This window comes from Humulus lupulus, chromosome 2, assembly GCF_963169125.1.
Source record: "Humulus lupulus chromosome 2, drHumLupu1.1, whole genome shotgun sequence".
Taxonomy (NCBI): Eukaryota; Viridiplantae; Streptophyta; class Magnoliopsida; order Rosales; family Cannabaceae; genus Humulus; species Humulus lupulus.
In genome coordinates, this window is record NC_084794.1 from 206,190,530 (window position 1) to 206,209,949 (window position 19,420).

At 35.0% G+C, this 19,420-nt stretch overlaps 2 protein-coding genes across 2 annotated transcripts; one reads left to right on the forward strand and one right to left on the reverse strand.

Annotated features, from left to right (window-relative positions):
* The first annotated feature begins 1,192 nt into the window (after positions 1-1,192).
* On the forward strand, positions 1,193-5,664 carry LOC133818909 (uncharacterized). The gene is made up of 5 exons (XM_062252022.1): positions 1,193-1,466; positions 3,581-3,660; positions 3,788-3,841; positions 4,344-4,475; positions 5,277-5,664. Exons 2-5 carry the CDS (start codon positions 3,589-3,591, stop codon positions 5,403-5,405), a joined length of 387 nt encoding a protein of 128 aa, XP_062108006.1. The 5' UTR covers positions 1,193-1,466; positions 3,581-3,588; the 3' UTR covers positions 5,406-5,664.
* A 33-nt stretch (positions 5,665-5,697) lies between these two features.
* LOC133818908 (uncharacterized) lies at positions 5,698-11,450 on the reverse strand. The gene is made up of 10 exons (XM_062252021.1): positions 11,191-11,450; positions 10,124-10,358; positions 9,880-9,966; positions 9,589-9,758; positions 8,823-8,962; positions 8,219-8,396; positions 7,483-8,080; positions 6,964-7,076; positions 6,403-6,646; positions 5,698-6,140 (listed from the first exon to the last, which is right to left on the reverse strand). The coding sequence occupies exons 1-10, from the start codon at positions 11,358-11,360 to the stop codon at positions 5,910-5,912; spliced, it is 2,166 nt and encodes a 721-aa protein (XP_062108005.1). The 5' UTR covers positions 11,361-11,450; the 3' UTR covers positions 5,698-5,909.
* Between the last annotated feature and the right edge of the window lie 7,970 nt (positions 11,451-19,420).

Here is a 19,420-nt window from a genome sequence, read left to right on the forward strand (position 1 = left end):
TAATTTTTATACATACTAAAAACATAAATATCCTTACCTATATTAGTAGGAATTTTCTTAGGTAGGGGCATCACTTTTGCCCCTATAATAGAAGTGTTTTTTATTTTCGATATTTGGAGAAATTATAACCTAATTCTTTTGGCATGATGATGTGCATTATAGTTATAATAGACTTCCTGCAAATTTTTAGGAAATTTTAAATAATTTACAATGTCAAAATTATAATTTAAATAGTCAGTTGCATGCATAATTGATTTTTTTTTATATACGTGGAAAACAAACTATTTGAACTCTGATTTCGACACTGTAAATTATTCAGAATTTTTTAAAATTTGGCGGGATGCCTACTAAAACTATCATATACGTTGTTATATAAAAAAAATTGAGTTATAATTTCTGTAAGTAGCAAATATAGAAAACACTCATATGTAGGAGCAAACATACCTAAGAAGCATTCTATGTTTTTATATCATTTAAATATTTTTTTAATATATAAATATAGGAATTTTTTTAGGTAAGGGCATTACTTTTGCTTTTATTGTATGAGCGTTTTTTTATTTTCGGCACTTAGAGAAATTATAACTTAATTTTTTTATGATAACGTACATTATAGTTATAAAGGCACCTGTTATATTTTAGAATATTAATTTTAAGGGTTTATACATTTTTGGACCCTGTATTTTTTTCCATTACCTGTTTGGACCCTGTGTTTTGACAAATTACTTTTTGGACCCTATATTTTGTAAAATGGTTAAAATAGAACCCCTAAACCCAATTTTGGTTAATGTTTTCTCAATTAAAATCACAAATAACTTACCAAACTAACAATTCATAACAAAAATAAAATTATTCTGCTTAAAAACTGTATTGTTATATTTAATTTTTTTTTCATCAAAATTGAGTTTATGGTTCTATTTTAACCATTTTACAAATATAGAGTCCAAAAAATAATTTATCAAAACACAGGGTCCAAACAAATAATAGAAAAAAACACAGGTTCCAAAAAAGTATACACCCTAATTTTAATTTACATTCTGAAACTAGAGTTCAAAACGTGTGCCTAATTTTTCTTTTTTTTTTATAAGCATAGATAATAGGATTTTCAACTCTAGCACTCTAGATTATTCCAAATTTGAAAATTAACCGAATATTATTATACGCCATCAAATTGAGATATAATTTCTTCTTATGAAAAATAAAAATTGCACTTCATCGGGGGTACCTAAGAACGTAAGAAGCTCCCTACAAATATAAATAAAATTTTGTGCGCTAAGGATCGATATATTTAATTATTTATCTTCTCCTCTCCGATTCCATCATCGGGTAAACCATAAACCCAAGGCAGTGCCTCCTCCGGCAAAGCTATTGTTTTTTTTCTCAAATTCATACAGAAACCCTAAATTCTCTCTCATCCGCTGCTCCGATTGGGTCCTCCAGCTTACCCACTTCGCGGTTCATCCTATCAAGTATGTTATGCTGGTTACTCTTTATTTTTCATTTCTATATAGGCTTTGATTATAAATTTTAGAAATGTAATACTGAGCCTAAATTCTTGTGAGTGAAAGTGAAATCCATGTTAGCTTTTCCTATTTGAAAAAATGAAGTAATTTTTGGCAGAGTTGATTTCTCAAAGAAATGATAAGATTGTCTATGTTTTCTCAAATTAGTTACAAAATCACAATTCATTGGCTGTTGAAAAGTATATGTATATATTTTTTTTATCAGAAAAGGAAACTTTATTGATCAACCTCCAAAAACAACAAACTGCTCAAAAAAAAGCAGGACAACCCCAACAAATTAAGGTTGTTTACAAACTCTAGCATTTTCCTCTCTTTAGAAGATAAACTCCTAGTACTTAGACCAAGCACTCTTGTCTTAACAGAGAATCTAATCAAAGCATCAATTTTCAAAACAGTAAAACATCTGCTATCAAAACAGCAAAGGTTCCTATTTAACCAAATGAAATAAACAGTGGCACTACACCCAACCGATCCTTCTTCCAGCAATCCACGCGAGCCAACCTTCATAATTCTCAGGCCAAATCACTGCTCCAAGCCAGTCATACACACTCTGCATAATCCGCTTAGAAAAAGGGCAATAAAAAAATAAGTGACAATGACTTTCATCTGCTAGAGCACAAACCGGGCATAAGAGAGAGCTAACATTCAAACGACAGTAACAGAGTAAATCTCTAGTTAGGAGATGCCTGTTAACAGCTTGCCACAAAATAAATCTATGCTTAGGGCCGAAAGTTTGCACCAAACCATTCTCTAGGTAATCTTCTCACAAGTAAGTAGCCTATTGTAAAGACTACCCAAATTAAGCTTTCCATTCACCACAGCAGCCTCCAAGTCACTTCTAGATAAAGAGTTGCACAACTTAATCAATTTCCTGTTGGTAGTATCTTGTTTTAACGCATGGCCCCAAATGCTCTCCCTTTTTAATTAAATATTATTTACCCATTTAACCCACAACTGATCTTGCTTAGAGGATATAGCCCAAACATACTTAGCTAGCATGATCCTATTCCAAGTCGGACCTTCTCTAAATCCCAGCCCTCCAAAAGATTTAGGACGGCAAACTTGCTCCCAAGAAGTAAAATGAAACTTACAGCGAGACCCTCTCTCTCCCCAAAGAAAGTTCCTACAGAGGCGATCAATATCCCTAGCAACACTCTGAGGCAGCAAGAAAATACTCATCCAATAATTACGAAGCCCCAACAACACAGAATGGACCAGCTGAACCCGACCAGCATAAGAGAGATGACGACTAGACCAAGAATGCAATCGCTGGTGAATCCTCTTAAGAATAATGTCACAATCAGTAGCCTTCCATTTGGTTGGTCTCATAGGCACTCCAAGATACTTCAGCGGAAACAACCCCTCGTCAATCTTGGTACACTCCAGAATTTTGTTCTTTTCAGCAGCTGAAATCCCCCAAAATAAATATGAGACTTATTTTTGTTAATTGCTAGGCCCAAAGCTGTTCAAAATTCAGTAAAAGCTCCTTGCATAACTTGCACTGAACCAATATTTCCTTTACAAAACAAAATTAAGTCATCAGCAAAGCAAAGGCTAACAAGTCTAAGAGATTTACACATTGGATGGAACCTGAAAGTTTTGTCAGTGGAAGCTTTAGCAACAGTCGAGTAAGATAGTCCATCACAATAACAAAAGGCAAAGGAGAAATTGTATCTCCTTGTCTAAGCCCTTTTTCTCCCTTAAATGCCCTTGGATTCTACCATTCATCATTAAAGAGTAAGAAGTACCCCACAAACTCACCGTAACCCACTTAATGAATATGCTAGAAAAGTATATATTTGCTTCCAATATTTTGAATTATTTTGTTTTTCTTGTTTAGGAATTCAGGATTAATTGATTTCTTTCATAGTATGTTTATGCATGACCTGAAACTGGTTCAAATGGCTTAGTGAAGCTGTTTGAGAAAAACCTAATTGAGTATTCGTAAAAAGAGTGAGAGAGAGAGGGAGAGAAAAGAAGCAGACTACATATATGCAAAATTTGAATTGTTTTGTCTAACAATTTTTCGTTGGAAATAATTATAATCTTATTCTGGTTAGGAGGAACCATGATGAAAGACTTGGAGGGTTACAATAGTGGTTCATCAGGGGCAATTGATCCCTCCAATATTGGTTTTAAGGTATCTTTTTTCCCACTGTATTTTGTCTAAATTTGACTTCTTTGAATTTTCTTTCTATTTTGATTTTTAGCTAAATGCATATCTGGGTTTGATCTTTAGCTTAATTTTGGGTTTTGATATTTTGTAGCTTTTGAAGAAACATGGCTGGAAAGAAGGAACTGGTCTTGGGATTTCTGAGCAGGTGAGCGATATATCATTTCTTAATTCTTCTTTCTTGTTTCTCTATTGTGCTAGGAGAATTCTGATCATGATTAATTTTGAGTTTTCGTTATATCTTCATTCATTCATACGTTTAATTTTTTTTTTATGTTTTTCTTTTAATGTTGTTATGTGAATACGCATGAAAAAACAAAGTTGTGTGTGATGACTGTTATGCATCAATGTGGTTATTCACTTATTTGTGTTGTGAAAATCTTGGCATAAAATTCTGTTCTTCTTCTCAATTTTATTTGGGTTTAAATCATTTTATACACTATGAAACTGACATGTAATTGCCAAAACGGAACAAAATTAACCATAATAAGGAAATATGATTAAAACTATGTTTTTTTTTTTTTAAAAAATCCCTTTTTTTTTAACTTCTTCTTCTTAAGATGAGAGAGTGAGGGAGGATGTAATGTTTGTTTCGTGAATAAGGTTGCACATTGTAGCAAATCTAACTAATAGCTTTATTGTTTGAGCAGGGAAGATTGGAACCTGTTGAAGCATATTTGAAAAACAACAAGCACGGATTAGGAGCTGACAAAGGAAAGAAAAAGGCCCCAAAGCCTCCTGATGTTAAGGGCAATAGTACCTCTTACAGTAAAAGTGAACAGGTGAATTTCATTAACTGAAATACTTCGAATATTTTCCCATATGAAATCTTCTTCATTCCTTTTCTTAAAAGTCAGGAATATAACAAATAAAACTTATGATATCACAAACTATGAAAATAAAGATAACAGACTCAGGAATTATAAATGAATGCTGCTAACACATATAGATATTCATGGATCTAGAACCAAATATGCTAGCAAATTTGATGTGAAGCAACTAGAATTAGAGAACCTTTTGGGATAAAAAAAGGGGAAAAAGTTGGAATAAGGAATTACTGCAACTTAAAGGATTAGCTCTTAGGCCTGTGAGTCCCTCGTAGCTATATAGAAGTTGCCATAGTTTCTTGTTCCTCGTAGATTGTAGGGTTGGCGAGGATTTAGAAAAGAAAAAAAAAACTAAGTACTGTCTGTCTGAGAGTACATCTGAAGAGGTTGGTTCATACTGTCAAGTAAGGAGATTTCTGTTGGGAGATAGCATTGTTGGGCAGTTATTTATCTGCTAACAGTTTTTTTCTTTTATTTTCCTGGAATTAAAAGAAAAAGTACACAGTGAAACCAGGTCCTGGAATTAAAATAAAAAGGAGATTTCTGTTGGGAGATAGCATTGTTGGGCTGTTATTTATCTGCTAACAATTTTTTTCTTTTATTTTCCTGGAATCAAAAGAAAAAGTACACAGTGAAACCAGCCCCCCCCCCCCCCCCCCCTCTCTCCCCTCCCGCGTAGCTATATAGCAATTGCCATAGTTCTTTTGTATGCATTTGCTTGTACATAGGTACTGAATCTAATATTATTGTTTATAGGATCCGCCATCAAAAAAATCTAAGACACTCTCGAAAAAGATGCGGAAGATGCAGGAGTTTGAAAGAAAATTACAAGAGAAGGAGTTTGAAAGGGCATTTTTCAGGGAATTTTGGCCAGATAACGTATGATCATTCACGGAAGGTTGAGATCATTTCTTCACATCAAATCATGGGCGGCACGCCCCTATTAATTTTTATCATCTAATTTTGCACAGATCTAAACTCTTTTTTTCCTTCATTTTTGATAGTTGATCATCATGTTGTAAAATAGTAGCTGAAATTATAGCATGCCTTGCATTCTTTTATACAGTTTCATAGAAGTGTACGTATGATTCCGTACACTTTCTGGTGGCACTCACGTAAGTCAGAAAAGGAATGCATTGCTGCATATGGTGTCAGTTCAATTTAATATTATCTATCATCCCCAACCAAGTGATAAAAATTCAAAAGATGAAATATTCAAGTGTATGATATTTTGCATTAACCTTTGGATCCTTCCAAAAGGTGCAAACAATTACAAGCTAAAATTCTTACATGTACATAGAACTACTGGAAGAAGAACGTTTAAAATGGAAAGTTGTGTCCACTTTACCACAGAAAGTGAAATTAAACACTCTTGATGGTCTGATGAGACTATGACTTCTTTTTCTTGTCACTTTCGGGTTTAATGAGCTGAACGGGAGCAGCTGGTATCCTGACCCACCATTCTCTAACTCTTCTAAATATCTTGTCACTGCTTTCTTTCCTGTAAGGCATTTCCCTCGTGTAAGCCTCAAGGAAAACTACCATAATGATGTACTTAAAAGGTACAAATGCGAACACTGCAGCCAAGAAAACAAGCAATAGAACGACTCTGTCCGTTGCCTGCAGGAAAACAAAAATATAAAAAAACATTAAAAAGCGTTTGGGGGGTTATTCGAAGGCCCTTTTAAATGGTTAAATTCAACTGTGCATCTAATTCAAGCTGTATATTATATTTTGAGGAAACGGATGATACAACTTTGTCTGGAAAATAGTTACTGAGGCTAGCTCGGCGGTGATAGTGCGAAGGGGTAAATATATATAATCTTAATCTGGAAAAATGACAGACATATGCTGAGTTATTAGTTGCAAGAATTTTTGGTACCCGTGGTAGTACGGCAAACATGAGAGCTCTAATCTTCAACAGAACGATATTCCCACTTTGAATCAAGGCTTCCACTTGAGAAATAATGTCTTGTAATGTCAGTAGTTGTTCAACTGTATTTCGATTTGGGGGAGGTGTAACTCTGAAGGGTTCTAATGGCTTCCCTTTGTTAAAATGCCTTCGCCAGAGCATGAGAACTGCCACAAATAGAAAAAGGAATGGCAATATATATCTAATCCAGCCCCTGTACATCAAAATTGAAAACCAACTAACATTAGTTCTCTTCATTTAAGCTATTGTAAACATTGTTCACATTTCAATTCCAAAAATGGAAAGGTCAATCAAAATTCAAGGATAATATGCATCAGCCAGTTAAAACCTAGAAGAATGAGATCCTATCTTTATCTAATAAATTAGACAATTGACTAATTTGAGAATAGTAATACTAATAGAATAAATATTTTATGATAGGGTTTCCATGGCATCTCAGCACCTTCTAAGCAACCTAAAATAATGTCTTTATGGTTACGTACAGTGTGGCAGAGGCTAAATGTAACAAACCTGAAAATAGAGTAGCAGGTGAACAACAAAAATATTATTGATTTATAAGACTCTTCCCATGAAGCCAAAAGTTGGAGCCGGCTAGCTATGGCAATAACTGGAAACAGTAGTTCCTGAAAGAAAAAAAATGAGACCAAACACAGTAATTTGGTGAGTGGGAGGAAGACTGCAATGCAGATGATTTTCCAATAAAAAGACAGCCACTGAAACCTAATAGGGATGTTTATGAGTATCCTATTCATATATACTTCCAAGGATTTGGTCCAAGTGCGAAAAAGCAAAATATACACACAACATACAAGTTAGTTTTACATCATGACTTACTAGATGGGATTCAATTTTTATTTTTCATTTTATGGAATTGGTTAAGCAATAGTATCAAAAGCCTTATCTCTTACTCAGAATAAGAAATCAATCACCTTGTTCCAAATCGTGAAAGAAGCAATGAACCAGTGAACATGGAGTACAAAATAATTTGGATAAAAAAAGATAATTAAACAGGTTAAGTTCATGATTAACCTTCATCACTGCAACATTTGTATCGATTCCTTCAACCTTCACTTGGTCTATAGTTTCCTGAGCAGCTTCAGCACTACTTGTGTCTGACACGGACTGTTTCACTGCCGTTTCTAAGGGATTGGTCTCACCAACACAAACGTCCCCAATTATTATTGCCTTTTCATCAAGCTTTACCTCTTTTTGCAATATGAATCCAAGATGCAGAAGTGCCAGAAGTGAAACTGGAGATGCTTTTAGCACCTGTTTTGATGATGAACTCCCAGCAAAAACATCATGCTGGGCGGTATCAGCATTTATAAGGATCAATCGACTTAACAGAGTTTCCAAAATAATATCCCCCTTTGGTAGGCTTTCAGCGAGGTTATAAGGAAGTAAGGTCTTGTATTGTGACGAGGAAAAGCGGAAAGCTTCTCTAATTGCATGATACCGGAAGATTCCTAGAATAGCCCGTGAAAGAGCTTCTGATTTTTGAGTTCCTTTCAGGTTATTTTTCCTGATAAATCGGTGTGCATAAAAGATCTCAAGACCAATATCCAACCAATAATCCCGGCGAGAATTCCCTTTGAATTCAGGAAATTCAAAATAAACAGGGTCTGCCCTGCATAAAAAAATGCAGAACAAACTCAACAACAGCAAAAAAAACAAAAAATAAAAGAAAAAAGAAGATAGATAGTAGGCTCCAAATTTAAAAATATAAGCTAGTCACACAAAATATGCATCATTGAAGATAACATACATAGATGTTGATTTGTACATAACCGCTTTATCAAAAATGCGAGCACCCAATGGCCCAGTCATTTCAGGTTTTATGACCTGCTTCATATCTGCTGCAAGATCATATCTAACAGCTTTATCATACAACCCAACTCCCAGTGATTCAAAGTACAGAGCATAATTAGTCAGTGTCAGCCGCCCTACAAAAAGCCATAAGTTGAATAAGAAAAAAATTGTGATGAAAATTATCTTGTATTAGGTCATCAAACACAATCACACGAGTTCCAACCGATGAAACCTTGAAACTTAACAGCCGCCATAAAGAAACCACATCAAGTCCACACTCAGTGGCATTGCACTTTCTTGAGGGTTTCTAGAATCATATATTCAAGCAAGAAAAATAACTTACCTAAAGAGCTAAGTCAACACATAACGTCCATTTCATCTCATGTATCAGTGGTATAGTTTGTTTTTTTTTTTTTTTTTCAATTTCCATTATGTATTAGTGGTATTTGCTAAAGACCTGTTTAGTAAGCAAACTTTAGTTGCAGAGATCATGAAACCCTATTTCAGCTTTATTCATTGGAGTAATATGGAAACTCATATAGTAGAATAAAATCACTGACCAGGCCATGCAGAGATACCAATATGTTGCAAAACTGGTTGAGTAGGAACTGAACCATCAACATCGAGGACAATTTCTCCCTCAGCAAGCTTGAGATTTCCGATGGAAGAGACCAGTGCATTCTTTGCAGCCTTAATAATCCTAGAAAAGAACCTTAGTATAATAACCTTTACTCACTATTATTAACTACATCAGGAAACGAGAAATTTTAAACCCCCCCCCACTCCTACTGTGGATATCCGGGTCCCACCCCGACTAATCCCACAGGGGTTACCCCACAGGCTCCAAAGCCAGGTCCCAGGGGACAACAGAGAATTGTGCAGCTACTAGGAATTGAACTTGTGATGCCTGCCAAAGTCAGACATAGTCAAGTCCATCCTTGTCACTACATAGAAGCCTAACAACAACAGCAATAGTATAAAAAAAGTTTTAAAAAAAATGGAGAATGATCTCAATATTTTCCGACTCTAATTTCTCAACTGAGAGACAGTTTTCTTGAGCAGAGAGAATCACCATTGTATTATATTTTCAACAAAATAGACTAAATTAAGAAATGATCACGTGTTGAAAGGCGGGAGGGGGGGCTAATATGTCCTTCAATGCCAGATAAATCAATGAAAGAATATTTCATGAAACCACATGTGCCAAATGGGAACAAAAAAAAATCTACCAGAGGGCCAAATGTAACAAATTTGAGATGCTAAGCTAAATTCTCCTTAAGAAGACTGGAATCTAGAGAGTAACATCATCGAGATGCAACATCTTACTTGTCAAGGTTTCTTATGTATTTGTCATATACAAGAAAATGAAGTCGATGGCCAGTAGAAGCTGTCAGTGCATCAAAAAGATTGTGCACAGTGATTATATCAGCAACAGCTGCACAAGCAGGAGATATCCGTGCAAAAGCCTCAGGTCCAACAGTTTTCTCCTCATCAACCTAAAGGGGGAAGAAAAGAAAAGGCAAATATAGGCATCAACAATTCTTGGAAGGTAGACTTTTCAAGCGGCAGAATGCATACTGCATTAGAGAATGAGAGGGAAAAGTTTATGAACAGAACCTGAACAGCCATGTTTGTAGAACTCGAATAGAAAAGCGACCACCCACTTTCATCCTCTACTTCCTGATTACTGCAGGATTCAGTCTCCTGCAGTCAAAGAGAAATTATTGCAACAACCTCAATCCGAAAAAAATAAAATCAGAAAAATCTTAGAGTCCTTGTTGAGTTTTTAAATTTAACGTTAACAGTAAACACTACTATTATGTTACAAAAATCAAAAGGCAAAAATGTTTGTCTGTCTCACTTTCTGTAACGGTTTGCTCTTAACAATAGGATCCTCCCATGCAAGCATCATGTCAAAAGTCAAACGACGGAACTCCTTATCACTCAAATAATCTGAGCGCCTAGTCATTGTCTGTAAAGCTTGGTATGAGCAAAATTCTAAAAAATTCCTTGCGTAAGTCGGAAGTTCCTTAACATTCTCAGGTGGCTCTGCTCCAAAATGATGCTGTAATTCTTCGGTAGGAATTTGAAGGATTCTGAAGCATCACAGGAACGCATTTGAGTAGCCATGAAACTTACTAGAAGTTCATTGTCTAAGCAGTTAATTGATATGCAGTATGAACATGTGTTTTTTTTAACATGAATGCAGTATGAACATGTTTAATTCTTGAAAAATCATTTGCCAACACAAATCCACTCCATCCCAAAAATATCTTCTCTCACATCTACTACAACTAGGTTAATCGATTTACCAACCTACTTATAATCTTGCTAGAGCTACCAACCTTGCCATCGACTATACATACTAAAAAAATGAATGCAAATATAGAACTCTGACACAACCAGATTCTTTCACCAACGCTCATGATCCCCCAACTTCCTCCTCTACATTCCACTCCACTTATATTAGAGCTAATTATGATTCAAGATTCACTTAAAATTACCAGCTATACACATGAAACCAAATAGTCCATTCTCAATCTCTTTAAACCAAATTGATTTGACAAAGTATGCTAGTCTTCCTGATAAACCTAACAATCTCTCACATGAAACTGAACATATTTATAGGCAAGTTACTATAATAATCAAACTCCACCCCACACCTGATGGGTGCAAACTTTGGCTTAAACAGTCCACCTACTCCTGATGGGAAAATTTTCTGAAACCAAACTTTAATCTCTTAGACAATCTGATCCTAAACATTTTACTGTACACCAATCAATAGTACTACATAGCTTGTACATAATGAGAGCTAAGCTAACAAAAGTCGATGTTGCTCCGCCCAAAATGATTGGTACTGTAAATTTCAAATCTTCAACATTAACCATAACATACAAAGATAAGAAAAGCATCGTTTTGGTAATAGACCTTGAAGAGCGAGAGACAACAGAGTTGGCGAGAGGAGAAAGGTGAGGAATGCGATATTCTTGGGGTTCGTTCGGGTCTCCATTACTGTGCTTGCGACTGAATAAAGCTCTCAGCGACTTTTGATTGGATTTCATCAGCCCTTCCCATACTCCGACTTTGGCAACCTCCATTTTCTCTGATTTCACTCCACTCGGTCAGGCCTCTCTCTCTTTCTGTTATATTCTCAAACGGTACAACACGAAACCAAAACTGTACTCTTCTTTTTCTTGAACTACAACGCCAAGGCAGTTCCCTCTAAAAGCATTGGATTCTTGTTTGTATGGGCCGGGCCCGTTCTCTTATAAGCCCATTTAATTTGGACAAGTTTTCATTAATATGGCTTTTGTCATGAATGTGCAAAATATGAGAATTAAACTGTACTTAATTTGTATGGAATAATTTAATAAAAAAATTAGTTTATGGAAAAATTATCACATATTGAAACTCAAAAATAAATAAAAACACATCAGCAAAAGAGGACTACTATGATAATTAACATAGCAAAAATTCATGAGGAAATTACATTTTATATGGGATTTTTAATCAAGTGTGCAAAAATATGGCTTTTTTTCAAAAAAAAGTTAATCTATGACTTTTTTAAAAAAATTTCACTTTTATGGGTTTATTTTTCCATATATTTGTATAAAAGTTGGTTTATGCCATAGTTTTACTCTTAATCAAATTTGGAAGGATATGTTTGTAATTTGATTATTATTTTTTTAGGTTATTTGTTTTTTTATATTGTTTTTATATTACTAATTTTATATTAAATTTTTCTTTAGTTGTTTTGAATTTTTTTTTTTGTAATATGAATTGTTTTTAAAATTATTATTTATTTATTATAAACATGTTTTTTTTTTAGATTGTACGTTTTTTTTTCAAATCCTGGGTAGGGTAACCAGTTACTTGATTGATCTTAAAAAAAATCCTAGAGCTAGGTTAAATAACATGCACCAGGAGGGGTAACCAGTTATCCTGAGATGAGTAACTTTCTTTCATAAGAGGGGTAACCAGTTACCTAAGAAGGGTGACGAGTTACTCATATTAAATATGAAAAGAAACAACAAATTTGAAGGAAAACAATAGAAGAACACTTCATTAAAAAAGGAAGAACAAGTAACTATAATTTTAGTAACATAAGTAACTAGTTACCATAAAGAAACTATAAATATACACACACCAGAACGTGAAAGTAACCAGTTACCCTCATAAATATACACACAAAGAATGTGAAGGTAACCAGTTACCCATTCAAGTTTTCATATTTTTATTAGTTTTATTTCCAAATTTTGGTATTCCTATAAGTGTTACAGTAAAAAGAAAATGCTGAAAAAATTGATTTGATTTTTTTTTACATATAGTGGAAAAAACTATAAAAAAAATTACAATAATAAAATATAATAAATAAAAAAAACAGTAGAATAATTATGTAATGTTAAAATATATGTGTGAAAAAAAAAGGAAATAGAATGAGAAAAGAATAAGTACAAAAATGAAAAAAAAATATATATATATATATATATGAAAAAAAAAACAAAAGAAATGATGAATGAAAAAAAAAAAGATGAATAAATAAGAATGAAAAGAAGAAAAAGAAAAATAATGGAAAAATGAAAAGAAAAAAATATGAATGAAAAAATTGGTAGAAAAAAAAGCTCATATGTGTGAAAAAAGAAAAAAAATGGAAGGAGAAAATAATAAATACAAAAATGAAGAAAAAATAGAATGAAAAAAAAAACTGAAAAAATATGAAAAAAAAAATTAAAACAATACAAATGAAAGAAAAAAAAATAGATAAATGGATAAAAATGAAAAAAAGAAGAGGAAGAATGAAAAAATGGAAAGAAAAAAAGATGAAAGAAAAAATTGGTAGGAAAAAATGGAAGAAAAAACAAGGAAAAAAAATAATAAAAAAATGATGGAAAAAAATAAAAAAAATTACTTTCAAAATCAAAGAAAACATAACAATGATTAAAAAAAAATGTGATATTTCTATATTTTAGTTAGCTACTAATTGTATTTCCCATACCTTAACTTTTTCCTTAATAAATTTTCCATACAAATTAAGAAAAGTATAACTCACATATTTTTGCACATTGATGGTATAAAAGCCATATTTTTTAAAAATTCCCAAAATTCATATGCTGAAACTTGAGTCGATCAAAAGCTTCTCCAACAAAATCGTTTCTTCAGCCACTGTACCCAAACTCCGACTACCCCTTCCACCTCCGGCAATAGCTTCAAAACTCCGGCAAGATCTTCAAGATCCGATCAAGAAAAAAAAATCAAAATAAATTCTAGCATCAATCGACAACCTCCAGCCAACTCCGATCGGCACACCTCTAGCAATATCCGATCAGTTCTGCTGCACTCTTCGGCATTTCCGGCAACGTGCATCTTTGTCGACTTGCTTCTCCGGCATCCAAAGCATCCAAGAAGCAAATGTTTGCAAAATCTTGCTCTGTCAATACCTATTTTACTGTAATTTTCTTCAACTTCAAAACTATTAAATTCCTAAATCTTCTACTTATTCTGGAACCATTAATTTCATAATTATTTTATAGCTATTTTATTGATTATAATGATAATGATGAAGTTCATGATGTCCGTTTTAAAAAAAAAAACAAACCAATTTATGAACTTGAATTCTGGAAAAAAAATATATTTAAACCTACTAATATGTTACATTCATGGACCAAAATAGACAAAAATTAAGAACCGTGAAATTTTTAGAATTTGTAATTTGATTTTTTTTTAAAAAAACATTTGATTTTGGTGAAGTTTAAATGCTAAAACATTTAGTTAGAACAGGCTAACCTGTTACTTTGTAAAACAGTCAATATATTCAATAAAGTGTTTCAGTAGGGTATGTGCTTACAGATTAAGGTAACTGATGGCTGTCGTATACTACAACAAATTTAACAATTATTTTTCTTTCAATACTTCTAATTATCTTAGTATAATAGCAAGCATAGGTCGAACCCACGAGGACTATCATTCACTTTATTATTCTATAATTAACACTAAAACTTAAAAGGGGGATTTAGATTTTAAACTCAAAATTAAATAACATAAACTAGAAAGCAATTAAAGATTGATATTATGATATTAAGAAACAGTTAAAGGTTAATCTCCACCCTCAACAATCATTCCCAGTCACTAATAATAAATATCATTCCAATTTCTCAATTAAACTATTAACCCCGCGTATAACGCTGAAGCAGACAATTATCCTAGTCTCCCTATTATAAGTAATCAAGGCAAAGTGCTCAATAATTAACTCTTTTAGCTAAGCAATAAATCTATGAAGCATACAATCTATTTAACTTAGATAAAACATTAAGTCCTATGGAGACAAGTTAATCTAGGCAATAAATTAATGAAGCATATAATTCATTTAACCTAAGTTCTATCTTTCATCACAATAAATAATTATTTTGACATCACTATCAATTGCAATTTATCACATACACTTAGAATCCTAAACTATTAAGTGAGTAGTAATTCTAAGATGACAATTGAACAATGTAAAATCTTAATTAGTTGGCCACCTAACAAGAAATCACAAAATCCATAACATTCAATTAGAAAATAGAAACAATTTAATATTGAGAAAAATTAAAGAATAATACTCATTATCAACAATCAAGAATTCATGTCTTGAGTTTTGAATTAACCCTTAACCTAAAAAGAACCTACTCCATAATAGTAATCATAATCACAAACATAATTATAATTAAGATTAAAAAGATTAAGGGAAGAAAAGAAACTAGATTGATGAACAAAAGTAATGTAGTCTTGTAGTCTTCTCTCCAGCCCTTTTTGAGTCTTTTTTCGCTCCTAAACCGTAATAAAAACTCAATCTAAAATTAACCCTAATAATATTTTATATCTCAATTAAATTCTAATTAAAAATCTGAAAACGATGTCGCAGGTCGCGGCCTAGAACAAAATCTGTGCAAAAATTGGTCACGCAGGCAGCGGCCTGAAAAAACTGGGCAGCGGCCCAACTCACTTGTAAAGCCCTAATCTCCAGGGATCGTTATAGTGTGTCTTTTAAACAGTGCTAAACTCGCTAATCGAGTCATTTGGCCATAATTGTGTAACTAAATATGATTAGTTGTTTAGGGTTAAAATTTTTGGTTAAGATATAACGTTTCATTAGAACGTTTACTGTATACATTGGGATCCCAAAAATATAATTTAAAGGTTTATTACAACAAAATATTTACAACCAGTCAATCTGAGCGACAAAACAGGGTTTAACCCTAGTTCCTCTTTCAAACCTCGGTCGTGGCGGTCGAGCAGCTGCATATGTACACATCGCCACCTAAGCTCTCCAACTCAAGGATGGCCCAGCTTTCTTTTGCCTTTACTTGTACCACATAGCACCTGTGAGTCGAAGCCCAGCAAGAAAACTCAATATGCTCATGAACAGTAATAACATGTCATCAAATCGTAATGTGCATGCCTAGCAATAATAGCCTTCATCACGCATGTAAATAAGTTCAAGTAAATGATTATGGGATCCTGCGTCTGAATAGATGACTAATGAGTCAATCTCTGGGGACCTGCTTCTTGAATAAATGACTAATGAGTCTATCTTCGTGTGGATGACTAACGAGTCATACCCTGTATAGGTGACTAATGAGTCACACTCTGTATAGATGACTAATAAGTCTATCTCTGTGTGGATGACTAATGAGTCATACCCTGTACAGGTGACTAATGAGTCACACTCTGTGGTTCCATACCCTCCTAGCCATGTGACGTGTAGGTCACCTTAGTCTTTCTAACTCTGGCTCTAAGTAACTAGCCTTTAGACTAGACAAGCGTTTTTAGTTTTCATCGAACTTGGGGTCAGTCCGGCATTAATGCTCATGTTGAGTCATTCAATGCAGATTTCGATTAGATCTAATCTTTATCGGCTTGCGTTAAACACGCTAAGACCGTTCTTGACTTATGAATCAATACCAGGTGACCAGTGCTCAGTATCACTGCTGAACTTGACTAATGAGTCACAACTTCTTTAATGCCCCAAATTTCCTAATAAGGTTTAGAACCTTGATTAGGAGGTCGGGAGGGCCATAATTGATTTATTATGATATTTAATGATTATATGCATGTTTACGTGAATTATATTAGTATATGATGGTGAATGCATGCATATGGGTGTATTTATACTTATAAGGGCATTTTGGTAATTTGGCCTGTTGAGGGCATATTTGTAAATTGGGTGCATACTGTAATTTGTGAATGAGATTTCATTATTATGGAGATATATTCGAGCTATTCGGCATGAGACAGCCATATATAATGGATTAGCGGTTTCGTCATAACGAGGTCAATTTTGGGGTAATAGAAATGTTTATTTGGTGATAGATTGGGAATATTTGAGATCATGGTGAAATTCTGGAAGTTTTGACTATAGTGTCCCCGGGGGTGTTTTCGGGACCCCGAGCACTAGGTTTTATTTGAGGTTACTTAAGCTTGAAGTAGCTTGTCAGATAAGAACGTACGTTAGAAAACCTTTCGTTTTCTCTCTGACGGTCCGTTATACCGTTTGAGCATTTTTGAGGAAATCTTGAGTTCTAGGAGTCGGAATCAAGCAAGGGTCGAGGCATAGCGATCCTAGGAAAGATTAGGAGCTTCTTAACCGAAGGATTTGACGGAAAACAACCCAATCAAAGGTAATCTAAGTTTGAAGTTTTAAGTTTTTAAAGTTTCTAAGCTCAGAATTGGACTTTGTTAATTGTTGAGTTTTTGGTCGGTTTGAGCCTTGGGTTTTAAGGGTTTTGGAGTATTGGGAAGCTTGGGAACTTTGATTTGATGACTGGGGAATGTTTGGGTATGTTTTTGGAGGATTTGGAGTGCTTAAAACACGTTTGGGAATGGCCTAGGGTTGGGGGTCGCGGCCCTGTTCTTGAGCGCCGCGACTCTAGTTCGATGAAGCAGGTGTCAGGAAATTGGCCTTGCTGGGCACCGCGGCCCTTGCCTCAGAGAACCCTGGGGGCCGCGGCCCAAGGTGCTAGGGCCGCAGCCCTTGCCCTGCTTTCACCCCGTTTGCTCGTTTTGACCCCGGGAACTTAGCTATGGGCCTCAGGAGTGTCCCTACTACTTGGATTAGTTTGGATTGGTCTCTTGGAGGCTAGATATTGGTGTGGAAACCTTTGATTATCATGTTATTTATGGTGTTCCATATTTGGTTATGATTAGGTGACCGCTAAGGGCTTAAAGGTTGATCGTTCTCAAGGGTCGTTCTTATATTGGTTCTAGCTCGAATCTGAGGTAAGAAAACTGCACCCTGTGTATATGTGACATGCATGGTTATTATGTGTATATGTGACATGCATGGTTATTATCGAGGCATGTTGGTTGATTATTGAGTATGACATGCATGGTTATTATTGATGCATGCCGGTTGATTATTATGTATGACATGCATGGCTATTCTTGATGCATGTTGGTTGACGATTAAACGTGACATGCATGGCTGTTATTGGTGCATGTTGCATTGCTGGATATATTGCATATGATGCATGAGAAACTTGTGATTAGGACATGCTTCGTATATTGAGTATGATATTATTCAGAGCTTGTGCCTCTGTGGTTGTGCATGGTCCTAATTGTACTAATACCTGTTAGTAAGCATGTTGAATATCTTGTCTATGGATATGGAACATGTGATATATGATTGGCGGCATGACTTACTTGTGTATGACACTGACTAGTCAGGGACCGACTCTAAAGTCGAGAATCACGCATTGAATGGCTCTATGGCATTAATGCTAGACCGACCCTAAGGTCGATGAATCATGCATTGAATGGCTCTATGGCATTAATGCTGGACCGACTCTAAAGTCGAGAATCGTGCATTGAGTGGCTCTAAGGCACTAATGCCAGACCGACCCTAAGGTCGATGATCACGCATTGAATAGCTCCATGGCATTAGTGCGAGACCGACCCTAAGGTCGAAGAACTTATAAGCGCTTGCCTGGTCTATGACCAGATGTTTATAGCCAAGGTATATGACCCCGGTGACTGTTTGTCACATGGCTAGGGGACATTGTCCATAGCACGACTCTAGAGTCGGGAGGAAGGTTATGTTGGTGACCATTCACCATGCACCTGTCCTGATCAAACCTATGAAAGAATCACCTATCAGTTAAGCCCTGGTGACCCTATCATCACATGGCTAGAGGGGAGCTATGCTCATTACTGTGACTTTTGGCTATTGTCTCCTATTTGCTTGGACTGATAGTCCTGAACGGTTATTATGATCGTTTTTGATATTGTTGACTGCGTTTTTAGCCAACGACGTGAGAACGTCAAATACGACGAACCTTCAAGAGAATGTAAACGACAACAAACGGTATAAACAAGAAAAGTAAAGAACACATGAGATTTTTATAGTGGTTCAGCCCCGATTGTCGGTAATAGCCTAATCCACTTAGAGTTGTGATTTATAAATCTATACTCAAGATCAGATGGACTATGCCAACTGAGTTTCTTCAGTATAAATTGTGAAAATACAAGAATTCTCTCTAATTTCAGCACTTTCTCTCTCTAGAATAGACAGACCCAATTTTATCTCTCTAGAAAGAATAAGCAGAAGGGGCCCTCTTCTCATCCCATCAGCTCTCTATTTATAGAGATGGGATCCTCAACTGATATCCCCTTATAATAGGGATATTTTACTATATTTATTATATTTATATTACAAATAAACATTCAACATTCAAAATGTAACAAACTCCCTATTTGTGGGAAGAATGAGAGATTCCCGCGCATGTTGTTGAAGTTGTATCTGACTTAGTCTCCTCTAGCTAGTTGGTCCACCTCCTACTCACTACCCATGCAAGTGCTGGTTAAACATGCATGGTGGTAGGATATGCATGGTGGTAGGACATGCTTTGGGTGGGCTGAACGTGCATGGTTCTCCTCGAACATGTACTCTCCTCCAGCATGCCATGTCCCTCCTTGAACCAATCTCCTTAGCTTCTCCTCGGACCAAGGTGGTCCGAGGCAACTTCCTTGGCACCTCACCTTGAACAACATTGAGGGAACCTCACCTTGGACAATATTGAGGGAACCTCACCTTGGACAATATTGAGGGAACCTCACCTTGGACAACATTGAGGCAACCTTCTTTAGCATCTCCCAAACATGTCCGATCGAACATTGTATAGAC

What these genes read in the sequence shown, in the direction of transcription:
- LOC133818909 (XM_062252022.1), top strand. Translation starts at nt 3,589, where the DNA reads ATGATGAAAGACTTGGAGGGTTACAATAGTGGTTCATCAGGGGCAATT. An exon ending in CCTCCAATATTGGTTTTAAG is followed by an intron (nt 3,661 to 3,787) that starts GTATCTTTTTTC and finishes GATATTTTGTAG; the next exon opens with CTTTTGAAGAAACATGGCTG. An exon ending in CTTACAGTAAAAGTGAACAG is followed by an intron (nt 4,476 to 5,276) that starts GTGAATTTCATT and finishes TATTGTTTATAG; the next exon opens with GATCCGCCATCAAAAAAATC.
- LOC133818908 (XM_062252021.1), bottom strand. Translation starts at nt 11,360, where the DNA reads ATGGAGGTTGCCAAAGTCGGAGTATGGGAAGGGCTGATGAAATCCAAT. An exon ending in TACATAAGAAACCTTGACAA is followed by an intron (nt 8,963 to 9,588) that starts GTAAGATGTTGC and finishes GTTCTTTTCTAG; the next exon opens with GATTATTAAGGCTGCAAAGA. An exon ending in ACCTGCTACTCTATTTTCAG is followed by an intron (nt 6,647 to 6,963) that starts GTTTGTTACATT and finishes TTTGATGTACAG; the next exon opens with GGGCTGGATTAGATATATAT.